Raw genomic sequence first — 14,506 nt, 5'->3', positions numbered from 1 at the left:
GTGGCTCCATCTGTGAAACCATGGTATTGGTAAGAGAAACAGTACCCTTCAACTCTTCTGATTTTCTTACATTCATTTAGCTCTGACACTAAACATAGCCACTGAGTTCTGCACAGAAACAATACTGTTGCTTTCTGTTTCTTGGCAATGTTTTTAATGGGACAAAATAAGATGCTCTTGAGTAACCATTTTGATACATTTCCATTACTTAATTTTTCTGCTAAGGCTTAAGGAAGTAAGCTGGGGATAAGAGAAGTTCTATTAAAATACTCAGCTGTGTTTCCTTGTTATGCTTTATTTGTTTGTATATATAAGTACATGGTCACAAGCAAAATTCTCAACTCTTCTGAAAAAAGGTCATTGTTAAAATTCTTGTTCAGCCAAGACAGGAAATTTCTTCCACTTGGTCTGCTTGCAGAATGCATGGAGAGTAGAGGGTTAATGGTTATTTAGGTTACTAGCAGTCCAAATAGGAGGAGAAAAAAAAATAAGAAGAATAATAATGAATATAAACTAGTCACATGTGGACCTAGGATGAGATCAGATGGCAGAGGTTTGGGGCCTAACAGGGGCAAGAAATTTGAGTAATTCCAAGATGGAGCTTGGTTAAATGTTAAGAAATAAATTTTGTGATGCTGTTGCCATGACAACAAAGGAGTCTGGAGTTAAGGATCTGAGATGCCTCCTCATTCCCATGCTTCTAGCAGAAATAGATGTTCCCAAGCACAGCTGAAGATTTGCAGAACTGGTACTACGCTAGAGTACAGTGAAGCGCAGGCTCAAGCTTTCCTCAGCAGCATGGCTCAGCAATCTCTAGGCAGAGCCCAGATTCCTGCGGCAGTTCAGGAGACAACACTTTTACCTGCTGCTCAGCCTATTGCAAGAAGGGTCTGGTGCCTGGCTGGAGCAGTCCTGAGGACCCAAGGTCTCACCAGGTGGATTGTGCTTCAGTCTGCTCCCCTTGCTGCAGGTGGGCACTGGGTGGCTCTCTTTACTGGGTGGCTGGACGCCTTCCCTTGCCATGGGAGCTGGAGGAGCAAAGTAATATTTCCCCGCTTCCATCCTAAGGGTGTGATGACAGGAAGAAGTATAAAACCTCAAGACATAGTATCTCCACAGGGTGTTTTCCTTCAGACATTTTATATCTTCTTTGTTTACCACAGTATTTGAGCTTATGCGAAGAAACTTTTACTGTGTTATTGCTACTAGCGGTTCTGATACTTTTCCTGTAATGTATATGAACTTTTTCTGCAAGGCTGTACTTCTCTGTGGTATGTTTTCTTTTGAGCAAACCCCATAGACTCACAGAATTGTTGGGGCTGGAAGTCACCTCTGGAGGTCACCTGGCCCAATTCTCTGCTCAAAGCAGGTTCGACTACGGCAGGTTGCCCAGGACCATGCCCAGCTGGGCTTTGAGTACATCCAAGGATGGAAACTACACAGACTTTCTGAGTAACCTGTTGCCCTATTCAACCACACTCGCATTAAAAAACATTTTTTCTTATGTTTCACTGGACTTTCCTATATTTCAGTTTGGGCCCATTGCTCTTGTCCTATTACGGAATACGACTAAGAACCTGGCTGTCTTCTTTACACCCTCCCTTGCTTTACAGCCATCAGTCCAGGGAAATATATAAGCAAGTGGGTTGTTATTAAAAATCTACTTATGCAGAATTTCAGCTATATTTCCACAAGCTTGTATTCTTGGCTCTGTAAAGGTGTTGTTGTTAGTGCCTTTTATGAGGCACTAAAAAAGGGTGCATAAAATCTCTGAAACATCTTTTGCACTAAATTAGATTAGAGAGGATATGATCAAAACCTGGCAACAATCAAAGAAGTCTGCGTTAGAGCTCAGAATGTCAGCTAACGTCCTTTTTGTATTAGGTATTTCTTAAGGATATTCCAGAGACTATTCCACACCAGTTTCAGGACTAGTTCAAATAAATTGACATGAACCTTTTTGACTTGCCTCTTCATTTGGGTCTCCAAATTTTACCAGCAAATTTATCCAGTCATTCCTTTCCTGTAATACTCAGGGAAAAGTATGTTGCCTACAGAAATTGTTAAAATTTCATGTCCTTTCAACATAGACAGTCTAACTGAGTGCTCTTCATGTATTTGGTGATGATGCAAGATTACAGTACAGAAAACAGAAGTAAGCACTGTTTAAAATATTAACCATTCAGCACAAATTTATAGTTTTCAGCCTGAAGCAAATAGACTTTTTTTGACACTGAATACACTTGTAGAGCGCAAATTCAGGACATGGTCTGAGTTTGGGCTAAATACTGCTTTGGCCCTTCACAAAGAGATTAAGACCAGCACAGCCATAAGCACCAAGAGCAGTTGCTGGCTTTCAGTAAATAAAACAGCCTTGTAACTGACTCCTAGGTTAGCACTGCAGATATAAATAACAAATGAATAACTTCCCAAAGACTGTCTAGGTCACTGTGTCTTTGTTCCACATTTTGATCTACAGAACAAGAATATTTCACAGATGGTAAATTCGTGCTGGTTTGTGACATGCTCAGACAGTGTCATGTGCACAACAGTGCACATGCAAAAGTATCATTTGAGCCTCCTGAATTACCTGTCTGCTGTTTATTTTGCTGGTACCAATTGTAATGGGCTTACCATATGTTAAATGTTTACAGAAGTGGTGGATTTTTAAAGATTGCATGGACTGGGGTATGTAGCTATGTATAACAGGGAGGATTGTTTGTTGTTTCTTTGTTTTTGTTTTGTTTTGTTTTGTTTTGTTCTGTTTTCCAAGTAGTTCAGTGGATGGGAAGAGCTTCTGAGAAGTTTATTTTGACAGAATGTGCATTTGCAACCGCAGGGTGAATTTATTCACCATTGCACCTGTGCAGCGGTCATTGTGAATGAAATTACAAGGTTTTGTCTCTTTACTTACTGGTGGAAATGACTGACTACATTTTCCACAATGTTTTGATAATGGAAAGATTAGGATGCTACATGATGTATTGAAGAAATTAGGATTTTTTTAATTATTATTAATAGAACAAAATCTGTAAAGGTCTCTTTCTCTGGTAGTGTTTTTTTCTTTTGCACCTTCCTACGGGAAGGCTGCGCTGGTGAATATGTTCCAGCTCATACATCTGCTATCCTACCATGTGCAGGTTATTTTATTTTATTTTAATTTATTTTATTTTATTTATTTTCCAACCTTTTTCAAGGTTACGCATTTCAGAAAAAATGCTTTTATGCAGCTTGTACCAATATCCATAAAATCTACCCCAGCATCTCCCGGACATCTATGAACCATCCAGTGTTCTGTTCCAAAAAATCCATATTTTTAAATAACAGTATTCTACTTTCCTGCCCTAAATTTGCTCAGATAAGTTCACTAGATACATGTATTTACATAGCAAAGAGTCTGTTTACAATCAAATATTGGCCAAAAAAGGGAGCAGACACCCAACAGTAGCTCTTGTGTGGAATGAGTACTGTAAAGAATAATATGGTATTCCATTTTCTTTAAAACATGGAAGTGAACATTTTGGGAGGTACACGCCCGTGTGTGTGAAAGGTTAATCTTAAGAAAAATCCTGAACAGATTTCAGGGTAATCCTTTCTCTAATCTTGCTGCTTCTAAAGTAAATACAGCCTGCCCTGTGGGCAGTATAGTGATCAGTTAGAAACGTGTGAATGCAATTATATTTGAAACAAGTAGTTTACAATTTTCTATACCTCTTATCAGTTTCTGTCTGGCTACACTGACTTGCATGCACCTGTAGTGCTCTCTCTTACTGTTTCATATCTAAGCTCTTTGTTTCCTTTGAGATCACCTAGAATGTCTTTGTAAAGATGGACCAGGAGAGAAGATCCCTGTTTCCTCTCCTTTGTGCTGGGAGCTGTCGTCTCCCTTTAACTCCTGATTCTGTCTTTCTCCTTTGCTTCTGGCTTCATGCCATCAGTTCTGGTGCCCTTTTCAGCTTCAGTACATCTCTTGAAGTCACCCGTCAAATGACTTCCATTCAGACTCACTGTAAACCAATTTCTAGCATATCTTCATCCTTTTCAAAACTTCTTCCATTTCATAAACTATTGTCATTCCTAGTCCTGTGTGCTTCTGTCCGATGTTATCAGAATTATAAGATTGCCTCAACAGGAACATCTTTTTCTTTGTAAGGTTCAGAAAAAATTTATTGATGTCATGGGTGTTCATATATTATCTTTTCTGTGGAGGGTGCTTTCATGTAGGGAATATTTCACACAGGAAAAATAATGATTACCAGATTGATATTTTGCCCTTGGAGACAACTTCATTATATATAATTAAATAAAATTTTATGATTCTTACTGTTTTTTGTGTGTTTATGTGTTAGATGTTGCTATGTAGAAATGATCTGTAAGGTCAGGTCAGAGTGGCAGACGTGGATATTAAACATACTGAGATTTGTGATGGTCGGTGGTCTTTGTCCCTGATTTACTCTACGTTTTTGAATTACCACTTGAGAGAAAACCCAAGTTGGGGAGAGAACTCTTCATTGGTGGTGTTCCAAACTCTTCATGCAAGAGGAACATCATTGTTGATCCAAGTCTCTGTTTTGGAGCTTTAAGCAAGTGTGAACTCCAGATGTGAAGCACTTTGAATGCAAGCCCCAGAGCACTGCACTGTTGTGGGTTCTTCAAAAGGGTGCTGGAGGGAAAAGAAACCTGTCTGCTGTGGTGGCAGTAGTGGGGATTGGAGAGAAGACACAGCACACTGCTTTTAATCTTGGAGAACTGAATGTCTCATGTTCAAGTATATTGCATTACTATAGAAACCCATGAAATGGCAAGTGTGTGAATAACTGATTCCACCATCCAGTGGAAAGGAATGAAATTGCATAACTATGTGGAAGTGATGGCAAGTGTTATTTTCTGTCTTGTATGAAAATGCAGTGCCTTAAATGTATCCAGAAGTACCTGGATTAGCCAGCTGTGTGTACCTCTAATTACAGCTGGTCCACCTATATCTTCTCAAATACTGATCACCAGCATGAGCATCACTTTGCTTGCATTTCATCTGTGTTAACCATTGTAAGCTGTCAGCTAACTAGTAGTGGTGCATCACTTGGGGCAAAGGCTAGGTGGAAATCTCTCTCACCTGCTATTGCTGCCTGTTCAGCTTCATCTAATCTTTCTCACTGAGTGGTTCACACAAGGTTAAGTTACATGGGGCATCTGAAAACAGTGTTATAATTCGTGTGGCTAATAGTATTTCAGTACATTGAAATACAATGTACTCCACACAACTAGGAAATTATTTTGTCTGGAAAAAAATATCTGCTCTGATTTTTTATCATTTGTGTCTCCAGCTTGCTCTGAAGTCATAATTTTCCCATCCTGTAGCACTGTACTTGTCTTTAAAACTGATGTATATTGATTATACAAGGTGGAAAAGGTACTGAGGCATAGAAGTAAAAAATCATGATATTCATAGAAGTGTTCTTTTTTTTTTTTTTTTTTTAACCACTGCAAGAATATTTCATACATATCCCGTGGGATATGTTCAGCTTGAGAGTTTCTTGGGCTTCTGGTTTAGGTTATTTTTTAAAGACATAACATTTATGAGGTCATATTATTTCATTAATTATTTCTCAAATTCTCTCAAATTGCTCAAATTAACTTCCAGCCTACTGAACAGTTTTAACCATATGACAACAGAGTGTGAATTTCAAGAATATTATGTCCTGAGGCCTCCTTTACGAAGGATGGGGCAAAGATAGTTCTGTGGAGAGAGGGGAAAAAAAAAAAAAAAAAAAAAGCTTTGCGGAAGAGGTGAAGGAAAATAATAACTTTAGGTTTGGCAATGAAAAATCACAGAGAATATGCTGAAAGATTGGGTTGAAGAAGAGGGAGAAATAGAAATCTGTGCCAGCAAACTAACTTTGCTAGTTTGTTTATGAAATATCCTTCTAAACACTTTGAAACCAGAAGCAAAAATATTTTTTGTTATATTTCAAAGACTATGATCACATTGAATAGCAAATACACATGCTATTATTAACTGAATTGGCACAGGTGAAATAGATACCTAAGTATTTTCTTGACTATAAAAATTTACTTTCCTCAGCTTGTTTACAAAACGTAGATGAGACAGAGTAGTCATCTTTCCACTTTCAAAGTTTGAAGGGGAAGCAGAGAGACAGTATCATCATATTATTCATACCTGAAAAAGTTTTGCTGAGTAACATCAGACTGAAACTATCAAACAATCATGCAAGAACTCTGGTGTGGTACGATTTAATGTCCATTTCTACAACCATTTAGCTGATATATAGAATACTGAGGAGGGTTAAAAGAAATAGAGAATCTGTGGCTGAAATCTGAGCTCTTTAAAAGCTTTTCACAATCCTGATTTTATCATAGGTTTTTTTAATCATGCTATAGTTTTACCCACTGAAGTGCTAAACATGGTGAAGATGTATTGTTCTGCTGATTTCATAGTTCTTTTCTTAACAAATACTTCTGTAAACTCTGAGTTAAGTAATCTTTAGATCTCCTATCAATATTTTATTTTTGTAATAGAAATCTTTTTGGTACCAGCTTTTGTAACTGTGCATTTTAAATAACTGTTATAAACAGTCGTTTAGAGGTTCTGTTTCTGATATAGTTTTTAAAAATGCCATATATATTTGCTCTTGCTCTAAATGTTAAATATCATTGCACATAATGATGCGAACAGATGGTATGCTGCATAAGCTGTTTATCATTTTACACATTTATCACTTTACATTAGTGAAGTGTACATGTTTGATTATTTTTTTTTAACTTTTGTTTTATTTGGAGGTCTATTTATTTTTTGGAAGCATTAGAGGATATATTCTAATCCTTACAGACTTTTATCCTTAAATTTTAACTCCAGCAAAAATAGAGTTGATGCAAACTCTAGTTTTGAATTACATAAACTTTTTTTTCTGTGGAAAAGGATTACCTGGTTGAGGTTTTAATACTGGAAGGTCTTTCAGAAGCAAGTGGATAACTCTGTTTGCTAAAATGCATTAGACAAATTAAATGCAGATGCCATTGGTCTGGCTAAATACATGTAGATACCGTATCTTGGCATTAAGTAGCAGATGCTAAGAAGGTGTAAAATACAACAAAACATCAACAGTCCTATTCACATCAATACTTATTTATATCCTCCATCTGCAGAATAAGAGAACTTCATATTTGCCTGCTCAGCAGGTCTGGATGCTCAGCATGTGCTGCATCTATGTCATTTTATATGAAACTGAAAACAAAAAAATCTCAAAAGGCATCTCAGGCTTACAGACATAGTACACGAGTAGTGCTTTGAGACTTTTGACTGTAGCATTGCTTTGAAAATATGGTTTGCTAAGACATTATTTTGTCATAATGCTTCTTGTCTAATCTAAACACTGAAAAGGTCAAGATTTTCATGTATGAAAAAAAAATATGATTTCTAGTTGGAAAGGGTTTTCTTTCGCTTGTTGTTCTGCTAAATAGCAACAACCTTTAATGAGAGATTTTGCTTTAAACTGTAAATTCTTTTGAGTGTGAGATGCCCAGCCTGTCAGAATAAATAGAGGAGGCTAAAACTGCTTACTTTGAAAATGACTGTTCATTTTGTAAGGCACTGAGTGATCTCAGTGAAATATAACTGAGTCAGTTGAATTTTGGATAAAGATCAAATTCCCAGCATGTATTCTGGCAACATCTCTTCAATGATTCTATTCCTTAATATCATTTATGTTCCAGTAACACATGCAGGATTTCAGTCTTATAATGCTGCTATCATTCAGATTTCAAATAACTCTAAGTGACTCCTTATAGATTGTGTAAACAAATTTTAAATATTACTTTTATGCATGCTTATTTACAGATTTTTACACCTATGCTTTCTTTTACGTCTAAGAAGAAATATTATAGAGCAGAAATCTTGCTGTAGTAGTAAGAGTTACCTGGAGAGTATATATTTTAAAGTTGAATGTTGAATGTGGTTTAAAGTTTAATTGGCATGACCATAATAGATGGTAAGTGTTTCATATGGTTAACTCATCTTTCTCCAGGAAAATTATTTTGGACTGCTATGGCCCTGTTGCCTTTGCTTCCTAGATATCAGATCCTTCCAGAAACTCACAGAAGGAAAACACTGGAAAATGAGGAAAAAAGTGCATCAAATAAAAGAATGCCTCTTGAATCTGAGAGTTCATTTCAGGAGTGAAAATCTAATTTCTTGGATGATCTAAAGGGAAAAACTTCTAAATATATCATTGGTTAAATTAGAGAGAAAAATGCATATAAAACATTTGTGCATAATGCCATGGTAAATAATGACTATTATTTAAGAAAATATTTTAGTGTGTGAAATGCAGAGTTGTAGCACACTAATAGTTGCAAATAAAATATGTAAAGGAAAAGGTTTGTTTAAATTCTTTGTGTTTTTTGTGTTTTGTTTTGGTTTTGTTTTTATTTTTGTTGATTTGTTTAACTGGTAATTATAGGCAAATTAATTTCATATTTCATGAAGAGTTAGCTTTTCTTCTACTGTTATATTGTCTATATAATTTTTATTTTTATTAAAAGATAGTAATTAGAAATTCTGTATCTTCCTGTTCTTTCTACCTTCTGGGTTTAAAAATTGAAACAGATTTTTTTTCAGCATTTTGATCTAAAAGAACATTTTCTGTCTTTGCAGGTTAACAATGAGAATGTAGTGAAAGTTGGCCACAGGCAGGTGGTGAACATGATTCGACAAGGGGGCAATCATCTAGTTCTAAAGGTTGTCACAGTAACCAGGAATCTTGATCCAGATGACACAGCTAGAAAGAAAGGTACATTTTTCTCTTTTCCTAATGGAGTCCTTCCAGTCTTGCTCCATAGAAAATAGGGTAGGAACAAGAAATGCTGATTTATAAATTTCCCTTTTTAAATTTGAAATAGTCTTCTGCTATTTAATTTAGAGTACTTTAAATCTGATGACATACACGTTACTACGTGACAAGAAGGATAGTGTTCCATTGTCATGCTTGACGTGAAATTTCTATCTTTGTGGATCTTTATGCTACGTTGTTTGAAGATGTTGTAATCAAACTTCTTGATGTGAGTGTCTTGCAGTAATGATGTAGAAAATCCACAAAGATCAGATTTGTATTTATTAATAAATTCAATACATACTTGAGGTTAATTTGAAGTTACTGAGAACTTACAGTTTGGCAAAACATTTTATAAGGGAACTTTATGAGCATAGGAAAAGCAAGTAATATATTTTGACTAAATTTCTGATAGAAAAACTGTACACTACAGTGGTCAAATCATTCTAGGTGAATACAAAGTGGAAGGATAGTTCCAGTCAGGGAGAATCCCCTCCTCCTTCTATAAGTTGAAAACATTCAAGTTCTATTTGTGCCATTTTACAGCTAACAAGAAAGCAGCTGATCCAGGAGAGGTTAGTACAGTATCATGTGCTGCAAAGACTTTGGGAAATAATTGTCTGAGTACAAACAGGGAAAGTTTTTTTTTCCCCAGTTTAAAAGCCTATTTTTTTCCTATATTAACTTTAATGGAGATTATGGGATAACCTATAAAGTAAGATTGGGCTATGCTCATAAGAATTGCAATGTTCTATACCCCCCACCTAAACCTCATCCACCCCCACTTCACCAAAAAAAACCAGCAAAATTTCACAAAAAAAAAAAAAAAAGTAAGAGAGAGAGGGAAAAAAAAAAAAAAAAAAAAAAAAGACCCCTCCAAAAAAAATATTTGACACTATTTCCTTCACCTTAGGTGCTCCTGAATCTGCTCAGGTAAAAGCTGCTCTGGGAAGTTATTAGGCCTCATAATTATCATTAATCAGAAAAGATTGCTGCTAGTAACTAGTGTTCAATTCAGAAGCATCACATTTTTGAAGACTCCTGTTCCTCCCACCAGTTTCTTGAATTGTCACTCACAGCCACCTGGCTTTTCAACACAAGAGCAGACTGGGATCTGGCACCAGAGGGCTCCCTCTTTGTCCAGGCGTAAGACTTTCCTTCTAAACTGTGTGTCCTTGACATCTCCTTCTTAAAAACAAAGCAAAACGAACAAACAAAACCACTTATAGCACCTTGGGGGGGGAAAAAAAATATATAAAATAAAATAAAATAAATCATGTCCAAACCCGGTTTTACATAAATTTTAGCTTAATAGAATTACCATTAGCACATTCTAAATAAACATTTCACTTCTGCCTTTTGATGTGTCATACTGGCCTTACATAAAACTACTGTTGTATACAACAGAAAGGGAAGAATAAGTTGTTTCTATAAAAACACACCCCAGTTCTTTGCCATCTTTCCAGAGCTTTCTATTGGTCACATGTCATTTGCCAAAATGCCAAAAACATTCACCTTTCCATCTTGACCCTTTTTGATGCAAGTTTCTTACTTCTTTTGATGCAAGCCTTTCTTCTCACCTGAAAAATGCCGTTTTAAGTTGGGAATTGTATGGAAGGATTTGCTTGCCATCAGTCTCCTTCATGGTGGTGGCAGCTTTAGCCTCAATTAAGAATCCAGTATTTTATGCCTCAAAAATTTGCTGTCACTTCTCTTGTTGGGCAAGAGCAGAGCCGAGACTGGAGTTTATATTTGCAATACTTGAGCAGTAGATACCACATACGTGACATTAAACCTGAGCTATATTTTTTAGTTTTCGAGCCTCTCTGAAAAGATGAAAGAGTTTAACAAGGGAAAGATGAAACTGACATAGTGGATATAGCTGATACAGAAAGGCAGCTATACTTCCCTCCATTACTCTTTCTTTCTGCTTTGCCACCTGTTGTCAGAATGGTGTAGCATCATGTACGTTATTGACCAAAACACATCAGAATCCTTAATTTTTCCTGGTGTCCCAGCACCATTTCTACTTGCTGGAAACCTCCTGCTTTTCTGCCAACATTACCATAATCTTTTCTGATGTTAGTCTCCTTTCTGACCTCTGGAGTGGATTATTGTAATATATTCTTTGGTTTGGATACATTTGAAGCTATCATAAAACATCGGTTATCAGGATACTAAAATAGATGCTTGTTCTGTGCTAACTGATTGACTTGATATTTTAAGATCTACTTTGTCTTACTTATTCTGAGAATCACCTGTTTTCCCTAGTCTCACTGTGACTATAGAGATAAATTTGAATCTTCTTTCTTGTATTTCTCAGATTTAACAGTTTCTTCAAAGATGAAATTAATCTGGCAGAGGTTGGCTGGTCTCCAGGAGATTTTTAGCTATGTACATTTCTTAGAAGGAGGGGCACAACTGCTGTGAGGCACTTTCTCTAACAAGCCTTTTTCCTGCTGAAAAATAGAAGGGCAGAGTTATTTAGCTTTAACTGTTTCTATGTATCCTGTTATATAAAAGCTTGCTGATGTGTCAAACAACCTACGCTAAAAGTAGAAACAGTACAGAAATTCAGTACCTGAAAAGCATCTCAGGGTTTTTCCTCTGCATGTACGTATTTAATATTACCTTATTTAATGTGGCATATTCTTTTAAATAAATCTGAAATTGTGTATGTGAATATAGTGGTTAAGAGATGTATATTTACTTATACTGTATATCCTTCTCTTTAATGCAAAGCCCCACCACCGCCTAAGCGAGCTCCAACCACTGCACTGACCTTGCGGTCTAAGTCAATGACCTCAGAGCTTGAAGAGCTTGGTAAGAAAGTGTTTTTTGACAAGCATGCTGGGATAATAGAAATTTAAATATATATATATGTTGCGTTCAATTGATTTAAAAGAACTGCACTGTGTACAGTATATAGAGCAGAAAGGGTTTTAAGAATGCTGCATCTTTGGAGATTTAAATATGCATGATTTGCATGAATAATTTTTTAAAAACTTGTGCCTTTACTGCTATGCAAGAGAATGTTGATACATTTTTATGCATCATCAAAGTTTGGCACATTTACTAAAAAGTAATGCCGTATCATATTTTGTTAGCTTTGCTTTCTAAATTTTCAGTTCATCTAATATTGTTTTATTTTAAATTTCTGTGGCCTCTCATTAGTGGATAAAGGTAAGCTGCCAGAAGCTGTTGTTAAAAAAGCTGACAGTGTTAAAGCAGCTTCAACTTCAACCTGTTTTCATTAGCCTCTGATCTGAAAAACTGTATATAATGATGTCACTTTGACTTTTGTGCATGATATGAGATTAATTCTCCTCACTATTGGTAATAAAAGTATTGAGCATTCAGTCTTTTATTTGCTTTGCTAATTCTAAGAAATGTGATTGTAGATTCCTTTACTTGAACATCCACATTCTAAATGTGCATAATTCTTTGGGAATTTTTTTTTTTTTATTTTATGAAAGTGAGGAAAGTAACAGTTCTTTTTTTTTTTTCTTTCTTTCTTTTTTCTTTTTTTTTCCTCCCTGATTTTTATCTGTTAGGTCATTAAAAAGTAGAATTTCTGCACCTAGACTAAAAAATATGTTATGAATGGACTGCATATACAAAGAGAAAAGTCCAAGGTATATAAATATATGGTTATTTCACCAGAATAGTGTGTTTAGCAAATGATGTTTGGTGTAAAAACAAACCACGTCCCTCATTGAAGAATAATACAGCAGTGCTAATTTTTCCACTGCTGTGGAAATAATTGATTTAAATACTTACGTTTTGTAATCATTTTTATTTTTGGCATAGACTCATATGAAGGCCAACCTGAGGGAATCAAAGCATTGTGGATAAATGGCTACAATTTTTCGATATAAGTCAATTTTTTCTGGGGCAGATGGACCCCATCTATCCTTTAGCGAGTCAGAAGACACATAGTTTCAGTGGGAGCTCTGACCGACAAAGCAGTGCAGGAACGGTTTCTGTCTTCTCTGCAGCATAACAACCAAATGAAGACTAAATTAAACATCCTGATTATTTATCCCTAACTGAGCTCAGAAAATTCAGTTAGCCCATGAGAAGAACTCTAGGAGCCTGACCAAAGTTTTCAGCACATTGTGAATGCTCCATAATTTTTCTTACAGAATTAAAATGTGAAATATTATTTCTGCACACTTTTTTTATTTTGGGATGTTTTGATTTGTTTTCCTTGCATGGAGTGCTAGCAAGCTGTAAAACATTGCTGGTTTGTCAACAAACTTTCCCAAGGATGCAGGAATACTTAGGTTCCATTTTTCCCCCTCGTTATTCCCTTCTGCAAATCACTTTCAAAATGAGGATATTCTGAGAATATATCTTGTATTTCTCTTACTTTTCAGTCTTACATAGTATGTACTGTTCTTAAAGCAGAGAGAAGCAGCACTCTTTTGTAGGGGAAAGTCACTTATTAACAGTAAAGTCACCTCTGCAATGAAGAGCATTGCAATTTATCTTACTCATCCCCTAATTCAGCAAATAGCACTTGTTCTGCTGTTTGGTCTCATTGGCTAGCAGAAACCACTGCAACTTTTGTGACTAGCAGCCATAGGACACACTTGAATCTTGAAGCAAGTTTCCCACCCATATCTTTATCCAGATGGGGCAAATATTACGGTGGCAAGACTTTACTATTCTGAAGAATAGTCCTAAAACATGCTCCAGAAGTGTAAGTCCCCTAAGTAGTAATACTGGAGCATGGCAGATATTTACCATCTTCCTAACGGCTATAAATACCAGTTCCACATGATACTGTGAACATTTGCGATCTTAGCAAACTATGACTACTGTTATAAATAACATCTGTGATCTACCTATTTTAATATTTGTCCTGTAAAAGGACTACTAGTAGAAGGAACAAGAATTCTTAAATTGCACAACAACTGAACAAGTTTCCAAAGAGATAATGTTCTCACTATCATCAGTTAAAAGTTGTCTTCTGACGTAAAACGCAATTGTATGTGTGTATATATATATAATTTATATATCTTTATATGTATATGTGTATATATTGGACATCTGTATAAACTATGAGAACACCCACATTTTTATGTCCATTAAACTATTTAAAGAATAAACATTTGTTTTATAAAATATATGTACAAAATAAATAGGAAGTATGTATAGAACACTGTGGATGTTCTCATCAATATATGTGTAATCTTTTTTCTGAACTTAAGAAGCTCATGGTCTCAATAATGTCTCGTGGCAATGAATTCCACAGGCTAATTATGTGCTGTGTACAGATGTATTTCCTTTTTATTGGTTTTAAATGTGATGCCTTTAATTTTATTGAATGTCCCTTGTTATGTAGTATAAGAAAATGTTAAATAGAAATTCCCAATTTGTTTTCCCTTAGAGTATATATTTTTGTCAGTTTTCCTAGCTAAGCTAAACAACTTGATTTTTTATTTATTTATTTTTTTTAATTTATACACCTTGCAGTCTTTGCAGTCACTTTCTTTGCCTGGCTCTGAACTCTACTTACAGCTTTATTAACTGACTTTTAGCTGCCCCATTCTCCATAATACTGAGCAGACCATCTCAGTTGTTCTCTTTCAAATGAATTATTCCAAAATATGGCAGATAACATCTGCTAGCAATTCCTTTCCACTTCAATCTGC

At 35.7% G+C, this 14,506-nt stretch overlaps 1 protein-coding gene across 1 annotated transcript in view; it reads left to right on the top strand.

The window, feature by feature from the left end:
- The window catches only part of SHANK2 (SH3 and multiple ankyrin repeat domains 2), a 308,073-nt gene that overhangs the window by 255,313 nt on the left and 38,254 nt on the right, over nt 1-14,506 (top strand). Inside the window, exons 16-18 of the mRNA XM_032187848.1 lie at nt 8,672-8,807; nt 11,589-11,669; nt 12,021-12,029. Coding sequence (XP_032043739.1) covers nt 8,672-8,807; nt 11,589-11,669; nt 12,021-12,029 — 226 coding nt within the window. The remainder of the gene's footprint in view (nt 1-8,671; nt 8,808-11,588; nt 11,670-12,020; nt 12,030-14,506) is intronic.

Source organism: Aythya fuligula, chromosome 5, assembly GCF_009819795.1.
Source record: "Aythya fuligula isolate bAytFul2 chromosome 5, bAytFul2.pri, whole genome shotgun sequence".
Taxonomy (NCBI): domain Eukaryota; kingdom Metazoa; phylum Chordata; class Aves; order Anseriformes; family Anatidae; genus Aythya; species Aythya fuligula.
The sequence above is the reverse complement of the archived record's forward strand: the minus strand, read 5'-3'. Positions and strand labels throughout refer to the sequence as shown.